Below are 26638 nucleotides of genomic sequence, written 5' to 3'. Positions count from 1 at the left end.
GCCCTCAGCAGTGTGAAGTTTTGTCTTGCCGCTGGGAGCAGGCACCATCTCTCTCCTGCCTCAGTTCTCTGATCCTTTCGAGTGGTTGTTTTCATGGCCTGGGGTAATTTCTTCACTCTGTGCTGAACAGTATTCACTTAAACACTCAAGGGGGATGCTCAGTAGATCTTCATCGCTCTCTTCATGTCACACCTTCCTCTCTGGTAATCTATTTTGTGAATTTTTGATATCTTGGCTTATCCAGACTCTTAGCTTTGTCGCCTTAAATTAGAGAGACTTCTGGACTTTCCCTGGATTCTCTCTCCCTGAACAATGGCCTGGAAACTTTATCCAGATAGTAAACTTGGGAAACTGTAGCAGGAATGTCACTGTTTCATGTATTTTATCTGCTTTTTTAGTTGCATCAGGTGGGAAGTTAAATCTGGTTCCTATTCTTCCAAGGCTTCCCTGGTGGCTTAGGTGGTAAAGTATACGCCTGCAATGCAGGAGACCTGGGTTCAACCCCTGAGTCGGAAAGATTCCCTGGAGAAGAGAATGGCAACCCACTCCAGTATTCTTGCCTGGAGAATCCATGGACGGAGGAGCCTGGGAGGCTACCGTCTATGGGGTCGCAAACAGTTGGACATGACTGAGCAACTAACACACACACACACACATACACACACACAAATTCTTTCATTTACATGAGAACCTGAAGTTGGAATCTTTTTCTTAGGTAGACTGGTCTATAATTTAGTTTTCTTATCTTGTATGGTTTTTTAAATCAAAGTTTTATTAGCCTCATAAAATAAATTGGATAGAGTTCCCTCTTTTTCTATGTTTTAGAAACAAGAGAGGGGATATCTGTTCTTCAGATGTTTAAAAATTTAGTAAGTTTGACTGGAAAGTCAACTAAGCCTGTGATCCTGGAGGGAGAGGAAGTCCAGACTTGCAATTACTGACTGAATTTATTTAATTGCATTGGTTTATTTAGCTTTTCCATTCCTTCTTATGTCATTTATGTAATTTATATTTTTCTTGAAGATTATCCATGTATTAATGTTTCCAATATATTTGTTTGAGATTATCACAGAAATTTTCTATAACTAAAATTTTTCTATGTATATAGATTCACCTTTCATTCCTAATACTGTTTTTTTATGCCTTTTCTTTTACAAATATTTATCATTACAGTTTATTTCTTTTCTTAGTATGTTTAAGTTTTTATTACCTTTTAATTTTGTTATTCTTCTTGATTTTTGCCAGCAAGTTTATGATTTTCTCTCATTTTTATTATATCCTACTATTTACTTTTGGAGAAGGAAATGGACACCCACTTCAGTATTCTTGCCTGAAGAACTCCACGGCGGACGAGCCTGGTAGGCTACAGTCCATGGGGTTGCAAAGAGTCGGAGATGCTGCTGCTGCTAAGTCACTTCAGTCGTGTCTGACTCTGTGTGACCCCATAGACGGCAGCCACCAGGCTCCCCGTCCCTAGGATTCTCCAGGCAAGAACACTGGAGTGGGCTGCCATTTCCTTCTCCAGAGTCGGAGATGACTGAGCAACTAATATTACTATCACTACTATTTACTCTTAGGTTCACTGTGCTTTTTTCACTAGTTTTTAAACTTGAGTTTAGTTGAAATGATTTTTCATTATTTTCAATATTTTTTGCTCTGAATATATGCAGTAAGGACACATTTCCCTGGAGAAGGAAATGGCAGCCCACTCCAGTGTTCTCGCCTGGAGAATCCCACGGACAGAGGAGCCTGGTGGGCTACAGTCCATGGGTTTGCAAAGAGTCAGACATGACTAAACAACAACAAGGACAGCGTTATACTGTTTGATACTATCATGTGTTTTCTCTGAACATTTTAAAGGACTTAAATTATAAATTGACTTCAAAGAGGGTATAATAAGTGAATTTTACAGTTCGAAGCAATGTTTGGGTCCCCATTATTTCATCTCATTTTTATACTAGTTTTTAGGGGCTGCTGTCACAAATTACCACAAATTTCTTAACATAACAGAAATTTATTTTCTCACGGTTCTAGAGGCTAAAAGTAAAAAATCAAGGTGTCTGCAGGGCCACACTTCCTCCAAAACCTATCAGGGACAATTTTCCTCTGCCTCTTAGCTTCTGGTGGTGGCCAATCCCTGGCATTCCTTGGCTTGTAGCTATATTACTCTAATCTTGGCTCTCTTGTCACATGGGGTTCTCCCTACGTGTCTGTCTTCACATTACATTTTCCTCTCATAAGGACACCAGTCACACTGGATTAGGACCCACAATAATGACCTCATGTCAACTTTGTTACCAAATAAGGCCCATTCACTGGTGCCAAGGTTTAGGACTTCAACATATCTTTTAGGGGAGGGAGCTGGTCACAGTTTAACTGATATTAAACAACATAATCCAAAACTGAGATCTGGAGAGGTTAAGTAATTCGCCCAAGGTCAAGTAGCTTAATGACTGTTAATTACTATTCAGATTTCCCTGCTCCTAGGCTTTTCTCAGATATTGTAATAAGATGCATCCCACTGCAAGTACCTTAAAGTGAAGTTCCATGATAAATGTGAGCTTCTGGGAAATAAAAATCTCTCCTCATCCACCAGGGGGAGCCAGGCTCAATAGGGCTCCCAGGACAGCCAGGAGTACCAGGAGAAGATGGAGCTGCAGGGAAGAAGGTAACACTGTTTTCCATATTATTGGAATAAAACTATTAAACCACATATATCTTGGTCCTGCAAGAGCTCAAATGAAACCATTCAAGACGAACTTAGTCTCTTTAAGAAAATAATATCCCACAACTCTAAATTTCCTTTTTCACTTAGTCCAGATAAAAGAGCACCAATTCAAAGCCCAAGTAAGTATCTTACGACCTCTGTCTTTTCTCTGGTGTTTTGGCCATGGTGTTCCAGGGACCTACTCCCTTTGGGATTCCTAGAAAGCACTTTTATTTAAAGTTTGAGAAAAAGGCTTTTTTTCCTCCCCTCCAAAAAGGAAAAGTCTGTAAATGTATTCAGGAAGTAAGGCCATTATAAAGATTTCCTGAAATATTTTGAGTTGACATTTGAAATACTCATTTTTCAATGTAAGTAGAGAAAAACAGCAGATGGTAAGGCTGAAGGTCTTTCTTGTTTTTTCAAAAAACAAACCACCAAATGTGAACGAAGAGCCAAAAGAAAGTGAGCTTATTGCTTTGGCAACTGGCTGGGAAATTGGACTTTTCCACAATATTTCAGCTGCTCTGAGCTAAACTGAAGTTTGATATTAAATTATTCATGTTGGTAAACTTCCAAATTAAATTTGAGACTAGAGTGAAGGTCTTTTCTGTACTGGAGGATCCAAGCAGAGACAAGGCGGGTGTATTCATATTGGCTATGCAGGATCAACTAAGACACTGGTGTCATTTTCTCTAGGGAGAAGCAGGGCTTCCGGGGGCAAGAGGCCCTGAAGGACCACCTGGGAAAGGACAGCCTGGCCTCAAGGTATGGAATCCACAGTGGTAGGGGAAGGGAAGCAGACGGCTGAGTTCTGGTCTTGATACTAAGAAGCCAGCTTAGGAGAAATTTGATGTTATTCTTGCTATGTCAAAGACGTTTACTTCTGGCTTAAAATTATGGCCACTAGCTTTTGAGCTTTGCTAGACAGCAAGTATGTATTATTCATCTCCATTTTCCTAACATCTGTCACAAAACCAAGCTTATAGGAAGAGTTCAACACATGTTTTCTTAATAAACAGCCAAGTTGACATTTAAAAAACACACACACAGTAAGGGAAAAGAAGACTTGGGATACATCCTTGAGACATCAAAGTCCATAATTTTTTTTTTTTCAAATGTTTATACAATCTCACAGAGTAGTAAGAAATATAACCTGATGAAGTGGCACTTTCACAACATGGCATAGATTTATTCAACACATTTTAGAAACACTTGTTGAATAATATCTTTATATGTCAGTAGGAAAACACCCAAATTCATCAATAAGACCTACAACCTCTAAGGTGTCAGATATTACTACAGTTCTTAGGTGCAGTCATCAATACCCATATAAATTTTCTGAAGAATTATATATGAGCAAAGTAAAAATAAAATCCATATACTTACTAGTGTTCTATTTTTAATTCTATTAAAACAGTAATTGATAGCTTAGATGTCTACGTATTATTAAAAATATTGGCTAAAATTGAGTCATTAGCCTTAAACATGAGAATGTGAAATATAAATGTATTTGTAGCATTTCAAATATTTTAAATGTTTAAAATTTAAAACTGACTAACCAGACTATGAGATCTGGTTTTTTTGGCAAGGGGGTGGGGGGCACAGTGGGCAGCAGGGAGTGGAAACATACACAGAGAGTTCCTTTCTAACATCAGGCAAAAAGGACTTTTAGAGATGATTGCCTATTAACATTCAGGAGAACTAATGTTTCCCTGAATATACTTTTGGAAAATAGGCCCTTTGAGTTAATAATTGAAGCTGTGGGGATGAAAGACAGCTCTGAGAAAGAGAGCTAAGGTTGGAGTCCTGCATTTTACAGCAGATGGAGAGAGAGAGCATTCCATACAGCATGAAGACAGGCTGAATCCAGAGTACCATGTTAGGGGAGCCGAGGAGGAAGGGCTCCAAGAAGAAAGCAATGGGTGGTGTCAAATACACCAGCAGAGCAAGGAAAATATGCGTGAACTGAATTTCTGGCATCGAGGGGATATGGGGCTTGTAGAAGGCTATTGCAGAAGAGTGGTAGGCAGGAATATGTTATATATCAAAGCAGTCAGTGTGTGGTGCTGGCTCTTTACTACATTTAGGTGGATCTGGGCTTCCGTGATGGCTCAGATAGTCAAGAATCCACCTGCAATGTGGGAGACCTGGGTTTGATCCCTGGGTGGGGAAGATCCCCCTGGAGGAGGGCATGGCAACCCACTCCAGGATTCTGGCCTGGAGAATCTGCATGGACGGAGGAGCCTGGCCATATAGTCCATGAGGTCGCAAAGAGTCAGACATGACGGAGTGACTAAACACACACATACTGCTGTTGGCTTCTGGGATCATTTAGGTCAATAAGTTAAATATGGTACTGAAGAGGAGAACATAAAGAGTTGGGGTAGATTTCGATGCTATTGGCAGATGATAACGACATGATAAGTGACATTTGGATATTTAACAGTTTTTTAAATTAGCTGCCATCACTGCCCTCCATTAGTACGGGTACTAGGGAGTTGTCTGCATGTTTGTGGATTCTATAGGTCTCTCTCCTTTTTAGTGGAGTGTCTGCACTGCTGATGACCTCGGTATAGGCCAGTGGTTCTTAGGGCACAGCCCCTGGAACAGCAGTGTCAGTGTCACCTGGGAATGTGTCAGAAATGTGAATTATTGGGCTCTACTAGAGACCTAGTAAATAAGAAACTCTGGATGGGGGGCCCAGAAATCTCCAGGTGATTCTTATGCATGTTTAGGTTTGAAAACGGTGGTATAGTCATTTATGTCATAAATATTGGACAGCCTCATGGTAAAGAATCTGCCGGCAGTGCAGGAGACCCAAGTTCAATTCCTGGGTCTGGAAGATCCCCCGGAGATGGGAATAGCTACCCACTCCAGTATTCATGCCTGAAAAATCCCTTGGATAGAGGAACCTGGTGGGCTATAGCCCATGGGGTCACAAAGAGTTGGACACAATTGAGTGACTAACACCTTCAGCTACATACCCCAAGAAATTCTTTTGTTGAGCTGGGCACATGCTTAGCTATGGTGCCCTGGAGTTGAGCCCTAGGGTAAGGATAGTTCTGGGATGCTCTGAGGCTTCTGGTTGAAGGTAACAAAGTTCTCTGGCGGGGAGCACTGGTGTACACAACCCTGCTGGGGAACACCAGGCAATGTGTTGCTCTGCACTGGGTTAATGCTCACTCATCTTTCTACCAATTGAATTACTGGCCTCCTTGGGGAGAAAGAATTAAACTCCATGGAGGAAGAACCAGGGCTGATTTTTTAAATGTCTCCTTTTATGTTTCAAAACTGAGATAGCACAGAACCTGAAAAACAGCGTGGAAAAGCATAGGTGGTTTTCTTCTTCGAAACTGTGACTGTCTCAGAACCACTACTTAAACAGACCAAGAGGGCAAAAGACCTGTAAAGTCAAATCAAAGTCTCCAAGGAAAGATACTGAACACAGAGTTTGCTGCTGCTGTTGCTGCTGCTGCTAAGTCCCTTCAGTCGTGTCCGACTCTGTGCGACCCCATAGACGGCAGCCCACCAGGCTCCCCGTCCCTGGGATTCTCCAGGCAAGAACACCGGAGTGGGTTGCCATTTCCTTCTCCAATGCATGAAAATGAAAAGTGAAAGTGAAGTCGCTCAGTCGTGTCCGACTCTCAGCGACCCCATGGACTGCAGCCTACCAGGCTCCTCCATCCATGGCATTTTCCAGGCAAGAGTACTGAAGTGGGGTGCCATTGTCTTCTCCTAGGAAGTGTTAAATCACACTGAGTAAATGGTGCAGTCTGGACAGTTTTGAAGTCATGTAATCTACACAAGAACATCGACAGACCCTGTGCAACTGAGCTGGGCTTGGGGAACATGACTTTGAAGTTGGTATGCACTGAGAGTCTGGCCATGACGTAGTTGCTATAAGATGGAGGTGGATATATTATAAAACAACTGTACTTTTTTATAATTCTTTTTGTCAGGGAGATGAAGGAAAGAAAGGGAGCAAAGGAAATCAAGGACAGAAAGGGTCTCAGGGGCCTGGAGGGCCAAAGGTATGTACCATAAATTCTTATTTATGCTTTGGGGAGATTGTTCTTGTGTCTGGTTTTAATGGAATCTTGTTTCCTTCTTAAGAAATACAAAACCAAAGCCTCCAAAATGAAAAAGGCTTTAGAAAACATACTATTTCAGACCATTACAAAATGGGATAAAGAGATTGTATAAAACATGTGATCTTCATTGGAATATTGATGCTGCTAGGAGAGAATCTGTGTGTTAGTGTTCTTTATTAACAACCAAATATTCCATAGTTGGGATACATTAAGACCATAGGAGATATCAATTCTCTATCACCTTGCTTTGCTGAACAAGAACAAAAAAGTCCCAGACTGAGAGGCAATGAGGGGAGGATGTAGAGTGGGGCTTCAGAAGGGATGAGAGGGGGATTCTCACCCTGCTGCACCCCAGAACTTTTGGAGATCAGTCACTTTAATCATGGAAATAATCATGGTAACAGTGTCTATTTCACAGGGTTGTTGTGATGACTTTAAGGAATGACTAAAGCACCACTTATCATGGTTCCAGGTACATTGTTAGTGTTCAGCACGTGGAATTATTCAGAGAGCAAAAAATCAGCACAATGAAGTGGAAAGTAGGGCATATATGTCCTGATAAACTGCCTGAGACAGGGTGCTGAGAAAAAAGTAAGGAAACTGCAAAGCAAGCAAATAGGCACGTGTCCTAACTTAGCAGGAGAGAATATTGAGGTCATCTGGATGTGTCAGCAAACAAAAACTGCACACCTGAGAGAGTTAAGGGCTCCAGGAAGATGCTAATTGTAGGAAAGAAACAGGGAGTAAGTTCAAGGACCAGAGGATTAAAGATCAACTTTAAAACAAATAGGCCCCCCAGAAGATACACACAGATACAAAGCAAAGCATCCCCTACATGCCAGTGGTTCTTAAACTTCCATGTCATCATTATTGCCTGGGAGCTTGTTACAAAGTCATATTTCATGGTGCCATCACAAGAAGTCTGGATTTAGTATGTAGGTGGGACCCAAGAATCTGCATTTCCTAAATAACTACCTCCTGCTGCAGGAAGTTCAAGGAGCACACAATGAGAAAAGCCATTATATAGGAAATATATTGTATTAACAACAGTGATTACTCTTCATGTCTTAGTTATACTGACTCAACATGAATATTTTCTTGCATTTTGAAATAAGGCTTTTCCTGATAAAGAATTGCCATATTGTAAAACATACTCACACTTTATAATAAGGGTCTTTAAAAAAATTTGTATACTTTCCATGTATACAATTTTATATTTAAAAGTAATTGGCTTCTTTAGACATATAGATGACTAGCAGGCACTTGAAAAGATGCTCAACATTACTAATTATTAGAGATATGCAAATCAAAACTATACTGAGGTACCACGTCACACCAGTCAGAATGGTCATCGTTAAAAAGTCTACAAATAACAAATGCTGGAGAGGGTGAAGAAAAGGGGACCCTCCTACAGTCTCAGTGGGAATGAAAGTTGTTGCAGTCAGTACGGAGAACGGGGTGGAAGTTCCTCAGAAAACTAAGAGAACAACCGTATGATCAGTAATCCCTTTTCTGGGCATATACCTGAACAAAACTATGATTCAAAAAGATACACGCACCCCTATGTTCATAGCACCACTATTCACAATAGACCAAACACGGAAATAATCTAAATGTCCATCAACAGACTGATGGAAGAAGAATAAGATGTGGGATAAATATACAATGGACTCCTACTCAGCCATAAAAAACAATGAAATAATGGCATCTGCAGCAACATGGATGGATCTAGAGATTATCATACTAAGTGAAGTAAGTCAGAAAGATAAATGCCATGTATCCCTTATATGCTAAATCTAAAATGTGGCACAAATAAACCTGTCTATAAAGCAGAAGCAGACTCACAGACATAGAGGACAGGCATGGTTGTTAAGGGGGAGAGGGGTGGTGACGGACAGACTGAGAGTTTGGGGTTAGCGATGAAAACTATTACATATAGAATGGATAAACAACAAGGTCCTCCTTTATAGTTCAGGGGACTATTAATATATTCAATATCCTATGATAAACCACAATGGAAAAGAATATAAGTAAAGAACATCTATATGGGTGTAAGTGAGTTACTTTGCTGTACAGCAGAGATTGGCACAACATTGTAAATCAAGTATACTTCAATAAAAAATTAAAAAAATTTAAAAGTAATTGGCTTCTTTTTATTAAAAAAAAGTAGAATAAATTAATTCTAGACACATAATTTCACTTAACCTGGTTTTAGTGAAAATTTTAACAGGTTAATGGGACTGAATAGGGTGGTTATCTGTTGCCAGAATCCTGGCCATGTCCTGTGCCACTCACATACAGGTTTGGATTAAGGACTGGCACATACATGCCTTGGCATCATCTGGCCCCAGAAGGCCAGTGTGTTCAGCCCATTTGGTCATACGGGTAACCAGAACAGCAGGAGGCCTCAGCTGTGAAGATGGACCGGGCCCAGGGCAGGGGTCATTACCAGTGAGTCCTCGAAATGGAGTCCTTCCTGGAGGAGCAGGATTACATAGTTCATTCTCTAAGACATGCTAAGTTGCTCAGTCATGTCTGACTCTCTGAGACCCTATGGACTGTAGCCTGCCAGGCCCCTCTGTCCATAGGATTCTCCAGGCATGAATACTGGAGTGGGTTTCCATGCCCTCCTCCAGGGGATCTGCCCAACCCAGGGATCAAATCCATGTCTCTCATGTCTTCTGCATTGGCAGGTGAGTTCTTTACCACTAGCACCACCTAGGCGCAGAAGGCAATGGCACCCCACTCCAGTACTTTTGCCTGGAAAATCCCACGGATGGAGGAGCCTGGTAGGCTGCAGTCCACGGGGTCGCTGAGTCAGACACGACAGAGTGACTTCACTTTCCCTTTTCACTTTCATGCATTGGAGAAGGAAATGGCAACCCACTGCAGTGTTCTTGCCTGGAGAATCCCAGGGACGGAGGAGCCTGTTGGGCTGCCGTCTATGGGGTCGCACAGAGTCAGACACGACTGAAGCGACTTAGCAGCAGCAGCAGCACCACCACCACCTAGGAAGCCCTCTCTAAAGGCAAGAGGAGGCAAATTTTTTGGTAAAGGTACAGGGAGCAAATATTTTAGGCTTTTTGGTTCAAGAAGCAAATTGAGGATATTATGGAGGCACCTATATAGCAATCATTTAAAAACGTGAAAGCCATTTTTAGTCCTGGGGGTACAAAAACAGGCAACAGGCAGGATCTGGCACCTACTCTAGATCAGTAGTTTCTAAACTGCTTGATTACAAATCCTTACTAATAAAAAAAAAATTGACCATGATGCAATCTATGTTTGCTTATTGGGTTTTCAATTCTAATTTTTATTCATAAACTATTATATGAACATACATTATGAGATTTACATAAATGATTGAAATTTTAAAAGATGAGATAAAAGTACAGAGTGTAGTCCTGATAAATTTTTCTAATATCTCAAATGTGTTATTTTGAACACTTCATGGGGTGTGTGACCCTCTTTTAAAGATAATTGCTTTACCGGAGATTATCATACTAAGAAAAGCCAGAAAGAGAAAGACAAACACCATATGATATCACTTACATGTAGAATCTAAAATATGACACAAATGAATCTATCTAAAGACAGAAACAGACTCACAGACATAACAGACTTGTGGTGCCAACGGGGAGTGGGCTAGAGGAGGAGTGCTCTGGGAGCCAGGGATTAGCCAGTGCAAACTGTGATATTTAGAATGGATAAAATACAAGGTCCTACCACAAAGTGAAAGTCAAAGTCGCTCAGTCGTCTCTAACTCTTTGAGACCCCATGGACTATAGCCTGCCAGGTTCCTCTGTCCATGGAATTCTCCAGGCCAGAATACTGGAGTGGGTAGTCGTTCCCTTCTCCAGGGGATCTGCCCAACCCAGGGACTGAACCCAGGTCTCCCACATTGCAGGCGGATTCTTAACCATCTGAGCCACCAAAGCACAGGGAACGATATTCAATATCCTGTGATAAATCATAATGGAAAAGAACACGAACATTTATATATGGTATACGTGAATCATATAGACATGTTATACACGGTTCAGCTATACGTGAATCACTTCTCTGTATAGTAAAAATTAACACCACATTAAAACATACCTCAATAAAATAAGTTAAAAAGACAGACAATTGCTTTGCATAGTGTTTCAAAGTACAGTAGTAGTACCTATATCAGAATCACCAGAGGTGCCTTATAAAAATTCATATTAATTTTTTTTTTACCATAAACTAACTACTTCTAAAAAGGGACATGAGATACCATACAATGGAAGACTGATACAATGTGGAGCATAAAATTCAAAGGAAAAAGTTGTAAACTAAAAAAAACATTATTTGCCTATCACATGTACCTTAAAACTTACACTAAAGGTATTTGCTATAACTGAATAAATATTTCCCTCTGAGCTTCCTGGCGTACAAACACAAAAATGAATCACCACGCATTGCATGATTTTTGTTACCTAATAAAAGGATGCACAAGAGATAGAAATTTCCTATTACTAAGGAATTAACTGAATTTATTTATTATAGGGAGTGAAATCTTAATTATTAATAACTTTAGTAGTGGCTTAACAAAGATGCTCAAGTATTTTCATGTGGTTTGTGAAACAGGTCACAATACTTTAAAATGCTGGAAATATATTTCTATATTTTTCTTAATATAATTCCATATATCATTTCCTTGTTTGAAATGTAATGAGTATTTTGTTCTGTTTTTAGGGTGATCCAGGAATTATGGGCCCTGTTGGGATGCCTGGAATATCAATTCCTGGACCACCTGGACCAAAAGTATGCATTCTTGGGGATATATTTTTCTTTTACTTGGATTTTTTGGAAGTTGGAGTGGGGAAAAGATTCATAAAATCAGTGAAAGAATTTTAGCTTTGGAAAAACCCAAAGATATTATATAGCTCAACCCTGCCATTTCATGATTAAGCAGATGGAGGGCCAGCAGCAAATTTAAGACTAGAAACCAGGTTTTCTGCTCCTGGTCTTCTGCTCCTTATCACTCTACTTTGAACTACCTTCCTTAAATGCTAGCCTTAATGCATGTAAGAATTTATTGCATTTGTTCAGAATAATCTGCTAATCAGAAAGTCTGGCAGAAAAGAAATCCACTCAGATGTAAGAGCATTCCCAGACATTTTCACAGTCTAAATATTTGTGTCTAGAGAGCCACCTATTATTTCAGCTCTTCTCTGAAAAGCTTAGTAGTCTTTACTGACAGTTTTTATTTGCTTAAGATTTGAAACTCTTCTCAAATATATTAGAAGGATGTACTCTCTCAGAATCTGATTCTAAGAGATTAAGCTCTTTATAATTGGCCAATGGCTTTTTATGCCCTGAGCCATGATGGTTTCTCATAAAACCTAAAGTCTGAAACTGAAAATTATTTGACATGTGCAGGGAGACAGAGGTGGACCTGGGATGCCTGGATTTAAAGGAGAACCTGGAATTGCTATTCGAGGACCAAAGGTATCCTTTATTCATGTTCTTTTATTGCAATAAAAAATGAAGGCAGATTTAATGCATCATAAGTTATGACTGAGATTGTTCTACTTAGAGTCTCTACACTGATGAACTGAGATATAAGAATATATTATTCCCCCTTTAAAAAATCAAGCCAGCAGATCATTTATTTTTCATAAATGTGGAGGATGATAGCTCCTCTGGTAAAATGCTTGCTGACTAAACAGCTGATTGAAAATGCTCTTTTTCTTTCTGTAATGTCTATAATATGATATTATATGGCCTCTGGCCTCCTTCATTTACATATTAATGGCCAATGCATCTCTTCTGCAAAACACTGTCCAAAGAGTTCATGTTTAGAAACTTTATTGAATTAGATTTCCCTGCTTGTTGTCCATCTTTCAGAGTTATTTTAAATGAAAATGCAAATAATGATGAGAGAAGACAGTTTTAAGTAATCATCACTATTTTTCCCATGGCAACAAAGTACCATTTCCCTCCTCACATAAAACCTAGCCTTACACAGAGAAATGCTACTTTCCAAATGTCAACAAGCACATCCCTGTTTATGAGGACAGGCTTCAGGGCTCCATAATCAGCGCTCATTAAATTAGTAGCATGTTGTTATGTAGCTTTGAAGCTGGCTTTATCAAATTGTCTATTCTCAATGAAAGGGTTCAAGTACTGACACCAGTGACTTTCAAACTTCAAAAAAGAAAACTTAGACCATCTTTGCATATAATTCAAAGCCTATTATATACTAACATAAGTTGTAGTGATTCCTCTTAAAGCAAGAGGTAGGATGCTGACCTCCGCTGTTCTTAATCACTTTGAGAGTTGTCCTTGCTAGAGTGCTATCTTCTGGCTTACTGGGGACAGAAGACGTTTCTGGGATATTTTCAAGCTAAAACAGAGAATGTCCTGGGAAAATCATAAGAAGATGGTCACCCTACTGCCCAGACTCTGAGGCACATAGGAACCCAAGCTATGTAAAAGACTCTACAGAAACCCAAGTTATGTATGACTCAAGGAGAAAATTCCAAACTTCCAAACGCTAAAACTACAGGCATGGCCTCAGTCAAGAACATTTGGGTGACAATTTTCATACTGTTTGATAGCTTCCTGAATCTGTGCAACCCTAGGTCCATGATGCAAGGTTATTTCTTTCTACTTACACTGTTCTTTACAAGAGAAGCAACATCTAAATGTATGCTGCTGCTGCTGCTAAGTCGCTTCAGTCATGTCTGACTCTGTTCGACCCCATAGACGGCAGCCCACGAGGCTCCCCCATCCCTGGGATTCTCCAGGCAAGAACACCAGAGTGGGTTGCCATTTCCTTCTCCAGTGCATGAAAGTGAAAAGTGAAAGTGAAGTCGCTCAGTCGTGTCCGACTCTTGGCGACCCTGTGGACTACAGTCCACTAGGCCCTCCGTCCATGGGGTTTTCCAGGCAAGAATACTGGAGTGGGGTGCCATTGCCTTTTCCATCTAAATGCATAGTTGATGTTTATAAGCTCTAACCATTTTCTACTGATCATTATTGGTGATGGTATTTAGAGTTATTTGCCTTTTCACTCCAGTCATTTTTCTAATTCCTTGGTCTCTAGTGATTACTTGTTCTGCCATTTTCCCCTAATAGATTGTTTTTAAGTTCATGGAGGGTTAGCTGATAAAAATTTTAGCACATTAATTCAGTTTTATGTATTTCTTCAGGGACCACCCAGATTTTTTTTTTTAAAGCTCATTTTGAAACACCTGATTAAGATTTCTACCCTAATTTCTGTTGAATGAGAGAGACACTTCAAAGAGAATCACTCTGCAAAACATTTTCTTGAATCCAGTGCAGAAAAACCAAGTGGCAAAATTCCATCCATGAAACTATCAAGAGGTGTCCAAAATAAAAATCTGAGCAAGAACACTGCCCTTTCCCTACCCGCTGTTAGCATAAGAAGTAACAAGTTAACTGAAATTTCTGCAGGAGACAGGACACAGATCTCTAGGAAAAAAATGTTCCTAAACCATGGATGTTTCAATGGCTTTCCCTGCAGTGTGGGGGCCAGAGGATAAACAGTAACAGCTGCTGATAATTTGTTATAGGCTTGGAATTTAGGAATGAAAATGGAAAGTGAATTTTGATTCCAATTTCTCTTTAAATTTCAACTTAACCAGGGGGAAGTTACTGCTTTGTTTTGCGGCTGGCCTGTTCCTTGTGTAAGCACGCAGAGAAACGGGCATCTTATTTGGGGACCTGTCCCCATAGGAAATGCTTAGTGCTTCAACCTTGCACATAATTGGAATAGTATAATAAACTGCTTCTCAGATATGACCAGTTCCTTAGTGGGGAAGCCACCAGAATTCAGTGCTCCAGAATAATTTGTTTTTTGCTTTGTCATACATCTTTAAGAGATCATCTTGGATTTCTGTTGATGTGCATTAAGTACATAGTGCATTCTAAATAGTGCATTAATAGTGCATTTTTATAAGTGGCCACATGTTTTCTGAAGACCATTCTTAAGATGGTTAACCATACGAGGCCACAGTCTCTTTGTCTTAATAGGAAATTACAGCTGTTGTATTCATGATTTTCAAAATCAATTTAACTTTCTTTTGGCATAAAAAAAATCTTTCCCCAGTTATTTATTTATAGGAGTAAAATCAGAAACCATTTTTGGGAATTAGATTTGGGGCAACACTTTGGCTTGGAATAACGCAGCTTGATTTCAGCATTTGCTTACATATAAGACAAATATTAGGAATCTGACTACTTTTTCCAATCTTGGAAAACACATGTCTATTATTAGAGTTTCTTTAATGATGTGGCAAACATAAATATTTTATTTTTATTTTTAAAATTATTTTTAAAAAGTTATTTTTTATTTTTTTTATTTTTATTATTTTTTTACCTTTACAATATTGTATCGGTTTTGCCATGTATCAAAATGAATCCACCACAGATATACATGTGTTCCCCATCCTGAACCCTCCTCCCTCCTCCCTCCCCATACCATTCCTCTGGGTCGTCCCATTGCACCAGCCCCAAGCATCCAGTATCGTGCATCGAACCTGGACTGGTGACTCGTTTCATATACGATATTATACATGTTTCAATGCCATTCTCCCAAATCATCCTACCCTCTCCCTCTCCCACAGAGTCCAAAAGACTGTTCTATACATCAGTGTCTCTTTTGCTGTCTCGTATACGGGGTTATTGTTACCATCTTTCTAAATTCCATATATATGCGTTAGTATACTCTATTAGTGTTTTTCTTTCTGGCTTACTTCACTCTGTATAATAGGCTCCAGTTTCATCCACCTCGTTAGAACTGATTCAAATGTATTCTTTTTAATGGCTGAGTAATACTCCATTGTGTATATGTACTACTGCTTTTTTATCCATTCATCGGAGGCTTTTACTTTACAATATTGTAGTGGTTTTTGCCATACATTGATGTGAATCAGCCCTGGGTGTACATGTGTTCCCCATCCTGAACCCCCCTCCCACCTCCCTCCCCATCCTATCCCTCAGGGTCATCCCAGTGCACCAGCGCTGAGCACCCTGTCTCATGCATCGAACCTGGACTGGTGATCTGTTTCACATATGATAACAGATAAAACATAAATATTTTAAATCATGAACAGCTCTTTATCAAAATAATTGATGTGAATTGACAAATGCCACTGTAAGAGTTATCACAGCAACAAAATGGGATGTGGGATGTAAAGAAATGTTTTAAATATAAGTGCAATAGGTTTACAATGAATAAATCTTCTTTGGTAAGAGTCTTCTTCATTTGTCCTTCGTTCCATTTTATTCTGGCCAGAAATTTCTCTGAGTTTCATTGGTACAGAGAACTCTTGTTCAAAGGGCAATAATCCTCCTTCCTTATCCTCTATATAAGAGGACAGTATTACTACTAAGTTTCTGATGCCCAAAGTCATCATGGTAATGCAGTATTTATCACTTTTTCCTAGTTCTCAGGATATGAACCACTAACTCTGTGTCCTATTCTTTTATAAAGTGTTTTTTAAAAATTAACCTGTTTTTCATTTTTATTTGAGCTTTTATTCCTCACTTAATTTGGGCCTCACTGAGGAAGATAATAGATGTAACATAATAATAGGTAACACACACTATCTTATTTTATACTTAAAATTTTGTTCATATTCTTCTCTACTCTTCTCACATGGTGCCGACTAAATTTTCTCATTTTATAATTGCCCTTATTTTATGATGCACTAATGTTTTGTAATTTTTAAAATTAAAATATCAGCAACTAGCTCTTTTCTAACCCCCATGAAATGTTTCCTATGCAGGACTTTGTAGTAGTTTATATATACTCCTTACACTCATTCCACTCATCATTTGCTTCCCATAACAGAAATGGGAAAGACTTACAAGGAGATAAGAAGTTGCCATATTTCCTTCTAAAAATTCTCAGACCATTCCTCTGCCCTTATCAAATCTGCCTTTGGTGTGCTGAGTTGGTACTGAACTTAAGTTTTGCCAGCTGTTTCATAGTTTAGGCTCATGATATCTCCTGTGTTGGAATTCACGCAGGGTGCCCAAGGCCCGCAGGGACCAGTGGGTGCTCCAGGACTCAAAGGTGACGGCTATCCTGGTGTGCCCGTAAGTGTGAACGCTGCTGTTATCTCCTCCCTCCCTCCCTCTCTTCCTCCTGTCTCTTTCCTTTCCTTCCTCTCATCCCTCCCTCCTTTTCTTCTTTTCCCCTCCCTCCCTTCCCTTCTTTTCCTTTCTCTTTTCTCCTCGCTCCCTCCCTTCCCTGCCTGAACCCTGCACACAGCAAGGTTGCTCCCTCTCCTCCTTATTATGTCATCTCAGGGCCCTCGAGGAATCCCAGGACCTCCTGGATCAAGGGGATTACCTGGAGTTGGAGACACTGGAGCAAAGGTAGGCGACAGTAGCCTTTAAAAATGTACCTGTAGTTAAGAGGTTTGGTAAAAGTGAACATCTTTACCGGACCTGAGAGAAGAGGAGAGGCGTCTAAAGAACTGATGAAGTTATTCATCCTCATCTATGGACTCTCCAGAGCCTTGCGCTCACTTAAACATGCAGATTAACCCTATGGTTTTTGTCTTCTGTTTCCTTGCTAGCAACCCTTGCATTCGTTTGCTGCTTTGTCTTCCGGTCGCAAGAACAGACTTTGGTTCAGGCCCCTGCCCTCTCTGGTCATGCTCCTGCCTAGATGCTCTCATACCATCCCATGGCACTAACCACCGTCCACGCACTGATGGCCTCCAAATGTCTATCTTCTTGCCTCGAAGCCCTGGTCTCACACACCTAGTTTCTTACCAGACATCTCCTCTTAGATCTCTCACAGACATCTCTAACCTAATAACTCAAATAAAGCCTTTGATTTTCACTCCATCAGCCTGAAAGTGGTGCTGCTCATACTCCTTGCTAATGCCACAATACCTAAATCATTCTTGGTCCTCCTTTCCCTCTCTTCCCTCCACATCTAGTCCTATGGCAAATCTGTCAGTTCTACCTTCAAAATTATATCTTGCCTCTGGCTACTTGTCTCCTGCTGTGTCTCCCAAGGAGATCACCACTATCTCACCAGGGCTGTGAAAACAACTTCTCCATTGGCCTTCTCTCCTCCACCTCTGCCCTTCTATTACACAGCAGGCAAGTTGATCTTTTAAAGCCAGAGATTAGACCACACCCCTTTCCTTCTGAAGAAAACTCTCTGGTGGCTTCTCTTTGTTTGTTTGTTTGTTTTTTAAATTTTATTTTATTTTTAAATTTTACAATATTGTATTGGTTTTGCCATATATTGAAATGAATCCGCCACAGGTATACATGTGTTCCCCATCCTGAACCCTCCTCCCTTCTCCCTCCCCATACCATCCCTCTGGGTCGTCCCATTGCACCAGCCCCAAGCATCCAGTATTGTGCATCGAACCTGGACTGGTGACTCGTTCCATATATGATATTATACATATTTCAATGCCATTCTCCCAAATCATCCCACCCTCTCCCTCTCCCACAGAGTCCAAAAGATTGTTCTATACATCAGTGTCTCTTTTGCTGTCTCATATACAGGGTTATTGTTACCATCTTTCTAAATTCCACATATATGCGTTAGTATACTGTATTGGTGTTTTTCTTTCTGGCTTACTTCACTCTGTATAATAGGCTCCAGTTTCATCCACCTCATTAGAACTGATTCAAATGCATTCTTTTTAATGGCTGAGTAATACTGCATTGTGTATATGTACCACAGCTTTCTTATCGATTCATCTGCTGATGGACATCTAGGTTGCTTCCATGTCCTGGCTATTATAAACAGTGCTGCGATGAACATTGGGATACACATGTCTCTTTCAATTCTGGTTTCCTCAGTGTGTATGCCCAGCAGTGGGATTGCTGGATCATAAGGCAGTTCTATTTCCAGTTTTTTAAGGAATCTCCACACTGTTCTCCATAGTGGCTGTACTAGTTTGCATTCCCACCAACAGTGTAAGAGGGTTCCCTTTTCTCCACACCCTCTCCAGCATTTATTGCTTGTAGACTTTTGGATCACAGCCATTCTGACTGGTGTGAAATGGTACCTCATAGTGGTTTTGATTTGCATTTCTCTGATAATGAGTGATGTTGAGCATCTTTTCATGTGTTTGTTAGCCATCTGTATGTCTTCTTTGGAGAAACGTCTATTTAGTTCTTTGGCTCATTTTTTAATTGGACCATTTATTTTTCTGGAGTTGAGCTGTAGGAGTTGCTTGTATATTTTTGAGATTAGTTGTTTGTCAGTTGCTTCCTTTGCTATTATTTTCTCCCATTCTGAAGGCTGTCTTTTCACCTTGCTTATAGTTTCCTTTGTTGTGCAGGAGCTTTTAAGTTTAATTAGATCCCATTTGTTTATTTTTGCTTTTATTTCCACTGTGCTGGGAGCTGGGTCACAGAGGCTCCTGCTGTGATGTATGTCGGAGAGTGTTCTGTGGTGGCTTCTCTTTGCACAGAGAGCACGCTGCACCCACTTTCCGTGTTCTCTGGGACCCTTTGTAACCTGGGCCGCAGCACCTGTCCTTTGCTCCCTTGCTGCCTGCCTCCCACCACACTGACCTGGCCTCCTTTAGCTCACTCCTGCTTCCAGACCTTGACTTTGTCAGGCTGGCTCATTCTTAAGGTCTCAAATCTGACCTCCTTCTCCACCTATACAAAAGGCAATTCTTTCCTCTCCCTCCCTCCCCTACCACAATCCTATCCCCTGGTGTATTTCCTCCAAGGCATGCATCATTTCTGAAATCAACTTCCTTATTTCCTGCTCTGCATATTTCACAAGGGTATCAATTTTCCTGAAGGCCAGCTCTTTGTTGTACTAAATTCTTGATTCCAAAACTAGGCTTGCCACCCAAAAGGAACTCTTTAATGTGTTGAATGAATGAAAAATGAGTGAATGATCAATATTATCCCACAGAGAGAAATTCTCCTTAGAAATAGATCTACACATTTAGTTTTTCAGATGCTGCCAGGTCATTAAAGAAAGAGGTTATAAGTGCCTAAGGTCAACTTTTGGTCTTGAGTTTTTGGTCTCTGCCGTGGCACCTGTGAGTGCCGCCACCTCGATGCTGCTTCTGTACTGTGGGGCGAGTACTCTTTCATCCTCTCCCTTGTAGAATGAGACTGGAGACCCAAGGCATTCAATTCATCCCTAAAGGAGATCTTGAGTCCTGCCCGTCTCTGTCTCTCAGGATAACTAGGAAAGTCAGGGAGACGTGTCTGAAAGCGCTGAGTAGACTGTGCAGGGAAGAGACACCCTAGGTGCTTTTGCCAAGGTTCTGACTCAGCACTGAATCTGATCCTTATTTGAACTGGGGCACTGAAATATTCTTTTTTCTCTAAGACAAAGTGCCTGTTAAAATTTAAAAATACAGGAACTTTAATATATAAACCTCGTTATTTTCTGCTAAGTGAAACATTGGTAAAAACTTTTGGTTTTACACTGAATATTCCTTTAGTTAGGGAACTAGGAGCTTATTCCTATTTAAAATATGGTATGTGTGAAATAAAATGTGTTAAATATACCGGACTGTTTATATTCCAATGGAAACACATAACCATTCACATTTCCATAGAGTAGATTATTATAAATATTTTATATAAGTATACATTGTGTTATATTGAATTATACTATTGAGGATGAGATGGCTGGATGGCATCACTGACTTGATGGATGTGAGTCTCAGTGAACTCCGGGAGTTGGTGTTGGACAGGGAGGCCTGGCATGCTGCGATTCATGGGGTCGCAAAGAGTCGGACACGACTGAGTGACTGATCTGATCTGATCTGATTACTACTTTACATTTAGCAGTACTAATAAAAAGGTGGACACTTAAGCACAGATAGCACTTAAAAATTTTTATTCTCATGAATGTTCCACCATGTCAGATTATTTAACATATAGACTAAAACATTTACTAAATGGTTTCATTGATCATTTCTCTCTCAAAGTCCCTTGTGTTTTTTCATATACATTTTAAGGGGGAAAAAAAAGGTGTTCTTTCAAAAGTTTATCCTGCCTATTTTTGGTTGTTATTAATAACATGTTGCCAAAAGATGTGTCTCAGGTGAAACTCATATTCATTTATGTGCATGCATGCTCAGCCATGTCCAACTCTGTGCGACCCCAAGGACTGTAGCCCACCAGGCTTCTCTGTCCATGGGATTCTCCAGGCAAGAATACTGGAATGGGTTGCCATTTCCTTCTCCAGGGGATCTTCCCACCTCAGGAACCGAACCCAGGTCTCCTGTGTCTTCTACGTTGCCGGCGAGTGCTTTACTGCTGAGCCACCAGGGAAGCCCAAACTCATATTGTGTCTATTAATTCATACAGGAAGCTGAATGGAGGCGGCATCCTTCAGCTCACTTCTACCCAGGGGAGGAGGGAATGTTGGTTAGGACCTGTCTCTTTCCACACCTCCCTCCCAGCTGCGTTTTCCTTCTTCCTGCCTCCCCTTCTTGTGGATGTTGGGGAGGTGTGTTATCCTGCCCACCTCTAGCCCTGGAAGGAAATATCAGGAGTGCATGCTCTTCTTAGAATCAAAGAACTTGGATCATGAATTTCAAAATCAAGGACATTCCAAAAGCAAACAGCAGCTTCTAATAACTTCCAAAATCACCTCTCTTCTTTTATAGACACCTTAGAGTCTTTATGTGTCTTTTTTATTTCCTAAAGAAAATTTTGGCTACCCACACAGCCCAACAGAAGCTGGTAAAGAAAAGGACATTTTTGGAAAAGTCTAATTCCACTTAATTTTGTCCTTTTGGTTTAGTAAGGTGGAGTTGAGACTCTCAAAACACCTAAGGTTTGCAATGGTAGCAAAAGCATAGGACTCAAATGTCTGCAAAATTCCTCTCCTTCTATTTTGTCTTAAAATGGCAGAGAAATTGTGTGTGGAAATATGTGGGTTTGTGTGCATGGACGCACATGTGTGTGTAATTGTATAGACATATATATTGGATATGTTTTTTACTTAAATTCTGTGTTGTCACCTTAAAATATTGGCCTTAGGACATTAACTTACAAAAGAAATGTGTTTTGAAATGAGGAAGCCATTAAGGTTGACGATTAATTTATGGTGGGCTTTGCGATATTTAGTTAAGGTCACATGTGTTTAGCATATGACACAGACATTAGAATCAAAGCGCCTATGTTTCAAAACATATAAAAAGCAGTCCCTGACATCTTGCAGCCTTGTGGTGCTCTGTGGCTTTTTTCCAAGTGAAGGAATTCCATCTGACATCAGTGGTTATAGTACTTCTCCGTACACTTCCCTTGAAGGTACTCTGAATTTTGACAAGGGCTTCTGAGAGATTTCTAAAATTCTTATGAAAACTACAAGTTTCCAAGGAGATAGTAGATACGGTTTTAAAATCCACTTTGGAACATGCCATAAAGAGGAACTGACAATTGGATTTTGCGCAGTAGGAAGCGCTCATCCAGTGCCCTGGTCCTTAGACCCAAACTGTCAGCTCACTGATAGGGAGGGCAAGCACAAAGATCCTGCATTACACTGCCTGCACTTCTTGACTGGACCCCAAGAGACTAGGCTTCCCTGGTGGCTCAGAGGTAAAGAATCTGCCTGCCAATGCAAGAGATGTGAGTTCGAACTCTGGGTCAGGAAGACCCCTGGAGAAGGGAATGGCAACCCACTCCAGTATTCTTGCCTAGAAAATCCCATGGATGGGCTACAGTCAATGGGGTCATAAAGAGTTGGACATGACTAAGCATGCACGCAGGGCTTCCCTTAATAACTCAGCTAGTAAAGAATCTGCCTGCAATACAGGAGACCCTGGTTTGATTCCTGGGTCGGGAAGATCTACTGGAGAAGGGATAGGCTACCCATTCCAGTATTCCTGGGCTTTCCTGGTGGCTCAACTGGTAAAGAATCCACCTGCAATGTGGGAGACCTGGGTTCGATCCCTGGGTTGGGAAGATCCCCTGGAGAAAAGGGCTACCCACTCCAGTATTCTGGACTGGAGAATTCCATGAACTGTATAATCATGGGGTCACAAAGAGTCAGACATGACTGAGCGACTATTCACTCACTCCTCAAGCATGCACACCAGAGACAAAGAGGACCCTTTGTGATTTGGGGACTATCAGTCTATAAACTGTATTACCTTTTGAGAAGCCCAGATAATTCTTTGCTTTTGTATGTTTCATCCCAGTAGGCTGGTGAATCACCCAGGGCTGAGGCTGAGGTCTCAGATGTCGATCTCTGAGGGTGGGAGTTCGTTCTTGGCCTCCTGGGAGAGAATTATGAGGAGTGGCTCTCCTGGGCTCAGAAGGGCAGGGGCATCCCACCAGGCACCTCTCTCAGCTCTCTCAGCCCCCATCACTGTGCCAGTTCATCACAGAGAAAGCCAAGGCCTTCCCCAAAGCTTCAGGGGCAGTGGAACTGAGGCCAGTTCTTGCAAAGAGAACCTTTAACCTGGTTTGGGGGATTCTTAAGGGACCTTTTAACCATTAAGTGGTTGGAATCAAGTCTGGGCAGAAAAAACTTGTTGGGTGGTTGTTGTTATATGTTATAATTGTATACTACCTAAATATTATGTGCAACCTAAATATTTCCAGACTATCATGGAATTTTTAAGAACTCTCTTATTTTATAGATAAGGAAATCAAGAGCCAAAGAAGTTGAATGACTTGCCCCTTTAGAGTCTGAACAGTGTTGATACTATTCTGTCTGAGTGTCAGAGGGAGACTATAAATATGGATGAATGAATGGAAAACTAGGTGAATTAATAAGTCAGAGCCGGTGGAATGACTTGTCCTGATCTACAGATGCTCAATCTTCCATACTGTCCATTTTCCGACCACCTCGGCACTGTTTAGGGGACAGTTAGGTGGTCTCTCTTTCCATTCTAGCTTTTCCATTGTCAAAACATAAATCATATAAACATTCAGCAGAAGCATAAGCCCAAACCCCAAAGAGTTCAACGTTTTCCAGAGCTTTAAATGTTTGAATATTGTAAACACATGCTTTATTTGACAAAAGTGACCCATACTCATAAATTAAAGTGCAAGTCTATGTGGAATCCCTCTGAGTACCATTATTCTGAAAACGTTCCCAGCATCTGAATCGCCTCTCTGTTCTCTGCAATGGCTTACATATGCGCACACCAGCAGTAGGCAGAGGTGGAACAGAGGAGTGATTCACACAGAGATGCACGAGGAATTTGTGGATTCTGTCAGCGGACGTGGGCTGGACAAGGAGCTCCATGTTGAACCTTGTCTGACAAGGAGGGCTGACCTGGGATACAGACTTAATGATAGTGATATTAAGGGTCCATGATTCCAAATTGGAATTGATGAAACCCACCATTTTTAATATGACTGCAAAATTGCTACAGGCAGGGCAATCAGCTCAAAAACGGGACTAATTAAAACCAGAGCCATATCAAGTTTAAATACCAGGCAGTTTGACCTCTAGATGTCAGAAAAGGTCACTCGACTAGGTGACTTTTCAAGGTTACTCCTCGATGCAGTTCTATGCACGATCTCTGCAATCAGAGCCATAATCACGTTTACCTTATAATTTTCAGTATAATTTTTGTTTTTCCTCACTCTTTCCCTAGCTCTGCATTTCTCTTCCCAGGAGTACATACATACCTTCCCTTCAGCCTTAAGGACGCACATTTTATCCTCTTAACATTCAACACCCATGTCACCATCAACACATTTTTTATTTTTAATCATGCAGGGATTTTCCCCTAGTGGAAAATCATATTGAATATCAACACAGGAGAACCTGCTGTCTGACATTAAAGGCACTATCAACATTTCTATTTTTAAGGTTTCTAACCTAACTAAATAAGAAGGCTCTCCCTCTCCAATGAGATTCTCGGCACAGGGAAATAATTTGCTCATCTTTGATGAGTTGATTTTGAGAAAACGAAGAAACCATCAACAACAAATCCCCGCTAAATTCTACAGCAAGTTTTTAAGTTATCACGGACTTTAAAATGCTATTGCTCTGTAGCGAATACTGAAATTCTAGGGGTGGGGGAGAGGGAGGAAGGCTGGAGAGGGAGGGGCATATGTATACATATAGTTGATTCACTTTGTTGTACAGCAGAAACTAACACAGCATTGTAAACCAATTATACTGTAATAAAAGAAAGTTCTTTGGAAGGAATGATGCTGAGGCTGAAACGCCAGTATTTTGGCCACCTCATGCGAAGAGTTGACTCATTGGAAAAAGACTCTGATGCTGGGAGGGATTGGGGGCAGGAGGAGAAGTGGACGACAGAGGATGAGATGGCTGGATGGCATCACCGACTCGATGGACATGAGTTTGAGTGAACTCCGGGAGATGGTGATGGACAGGGAGGCCTGGCGTGCTGCAATTCATGGGGTCGCAAAGAGTCGGATACGACTGGGCTACTGAACTGAACTGAAAAGAAAGTTCTAGGGGAACTTTCTAGGAGAAAAAACTAGGAGAAGAAACTGAACTAGGAGAGAAACTGATTTGAGAGAGTTGAAATTATTTTAAATGCTTTGAAATTTAAAGCTGGGAAAGTACACTAAAGGAAATGTTATAGTGACTTGAATCTTGTTTTCTACACCTTCTTGTTTCCCCATCCACTTGAGAATTGTGCTGGTAATTGTTACTGTCTCCCTTTTCATCATTAAAGGGTGTCAGGGAACAGTGATTGAGTTGTGATTGACAACGGCCCAGTCAATAATTAACACACAATTATCAATAACTGAGTTGTCTGTCCAAAGCTTAGCAGAATGCCTCTAAAACTTCCATTGACATACTGGCCACCATAAGTGAGGTATTTAGGAGTCACAAGCTCATTACATAATTCGTTCCAGAGTGTTGCTTATGTTTGTGGTAATTGGAGCCTTAGTAGGTGTATCTTAATTCTCTTTAAAAGCCAGATAAAAAGAAACATTAAGCAACTGCAAATCATAACTTTGACTCCTACCTTATTTTAAAACTCAATCATTCTTTTTTTCATCATATAGTGGACTCTTCAGAGTACCATTTTTGGGGGGAAATCCTTGAGAGGCTAATTCTTTTCATAGTGAATTCAATTTTCTGTTTATTGCCCCCAAAGTAAAAAAGCATGAAATCACTTTAAGAACAACGGTAATCTACTTCCACAGCCTCTCAAAGAGTGACAGAGAATTAAATTGGCACAAACAATTTAGATTAGAGCTTTATTAATACACGAAGGTGGAGACAGTCTAATGGACTATTTTGTCTCTAAGATTGTCTCTAAGTCTCAGATATTGTACTTAAATCCTATAGAACATAAAAGATATAATAGATGTCTCCTTATCACTGTTCCACATGAAATCTTTGCCACTTATAAACTCTGTGACCTCAGCAAGTCATTTAATCTCCCTCAGACTTAGCCTCCTCATCTGTCACTTGGGAAAATAAGCCTACTTCACAGGGTTATTCTGCAAAGTGAATGGAATCATGTCTATAAGATGTTTTTATGAATTCTAACACACTAAAGTATTAGTAGAAATAGTAGTAGTCAGAGTGCACATTACTATGCCAAATGAAGTGTTTTGCAGTATAGATAAACAGAGAGTAAGCGTTTGTGTAAGTAGGAGACCTGGAAAGAGACCAGTTGAAATCTGGGGAAAACCACAAAACTAAGGCATGGCAAAAGAGGGCGAGGGAAAGGGAAGCCTGAGACAGCTGGGTGCTTGTGTGGGCTGTGTGGACCTCTTGGAAATCTTAAAATCTACATGTTTTTTTCTTCTTTTTGAGAGAATATGATTGACTCAGTATAGGCAAAGGACTTTCACAGCCACAAAGCCATGGTCTTTGCATTAAATGGCAGCTGGAAACAAGTCTGGGGAGAAGTCGGCACCTTGCCTCTGG

At 40.6% G+C, this 26638-nt stretch overlaps 1 protein-coding gene across 2 annotated transcripts in view; it reads left to right on the top strand.

Annotated features, from left to right (window-relative positions):
- The window catches only part of COL28A1 (collagen type XXVIII alpha 1 chain), a 179841-nt gene that overhangs the window by 76602 nt on the left and 76601 nt on the right, over nt 1-26638 (top strand). The window contains exons 19-25 of one of the 2 annotated variants that reach the window (XM_061413526.1): nt 2597-2668; nt 3404-3472; nt 6667-6738; nt 11518-11586; nt 12205-12273; nt 16825-16893; nt 17107-17175. In XM_061413526.1, coding sequence (XP_061269510.1) covers nt 2597-2668; nt 3404-3472; nt 6667-6738; nt 11518-11586; nt 12205-12273; nt 16825-16893; nt 17107-17175 — 489 coding nt within the window. The remainder of the gene's footprint in view (nt 1-2596; nt 2669-3403; nt 3473-6666; nt 6739-11517; nt 11587-12204; nt 12274-16824; nt 16894-17106; nt 17176-26638) is intronic. The other variant, XM_061413527.1, reaches the window with a different exon arrangement.

This window comes from Bos javanicus, chromosome 4 (genome assembly GCF_032452875.1).
Source record: "Bos javanicus breed banteng chromosome 4, ARS-OSU_banteng_1.0, whole genome shotgun sequence".
Classification (NCBI taxonomy): Eukaryota; Metazoa; Chordata; class Mammalia; order Artiodactyla; family Bovidae; genus Bos; species Bos javanicus.
Note: the sequence above shows the minus strand (reverse complement) of the source record. Positions and strands in the feature narration are given on the sequence as shown.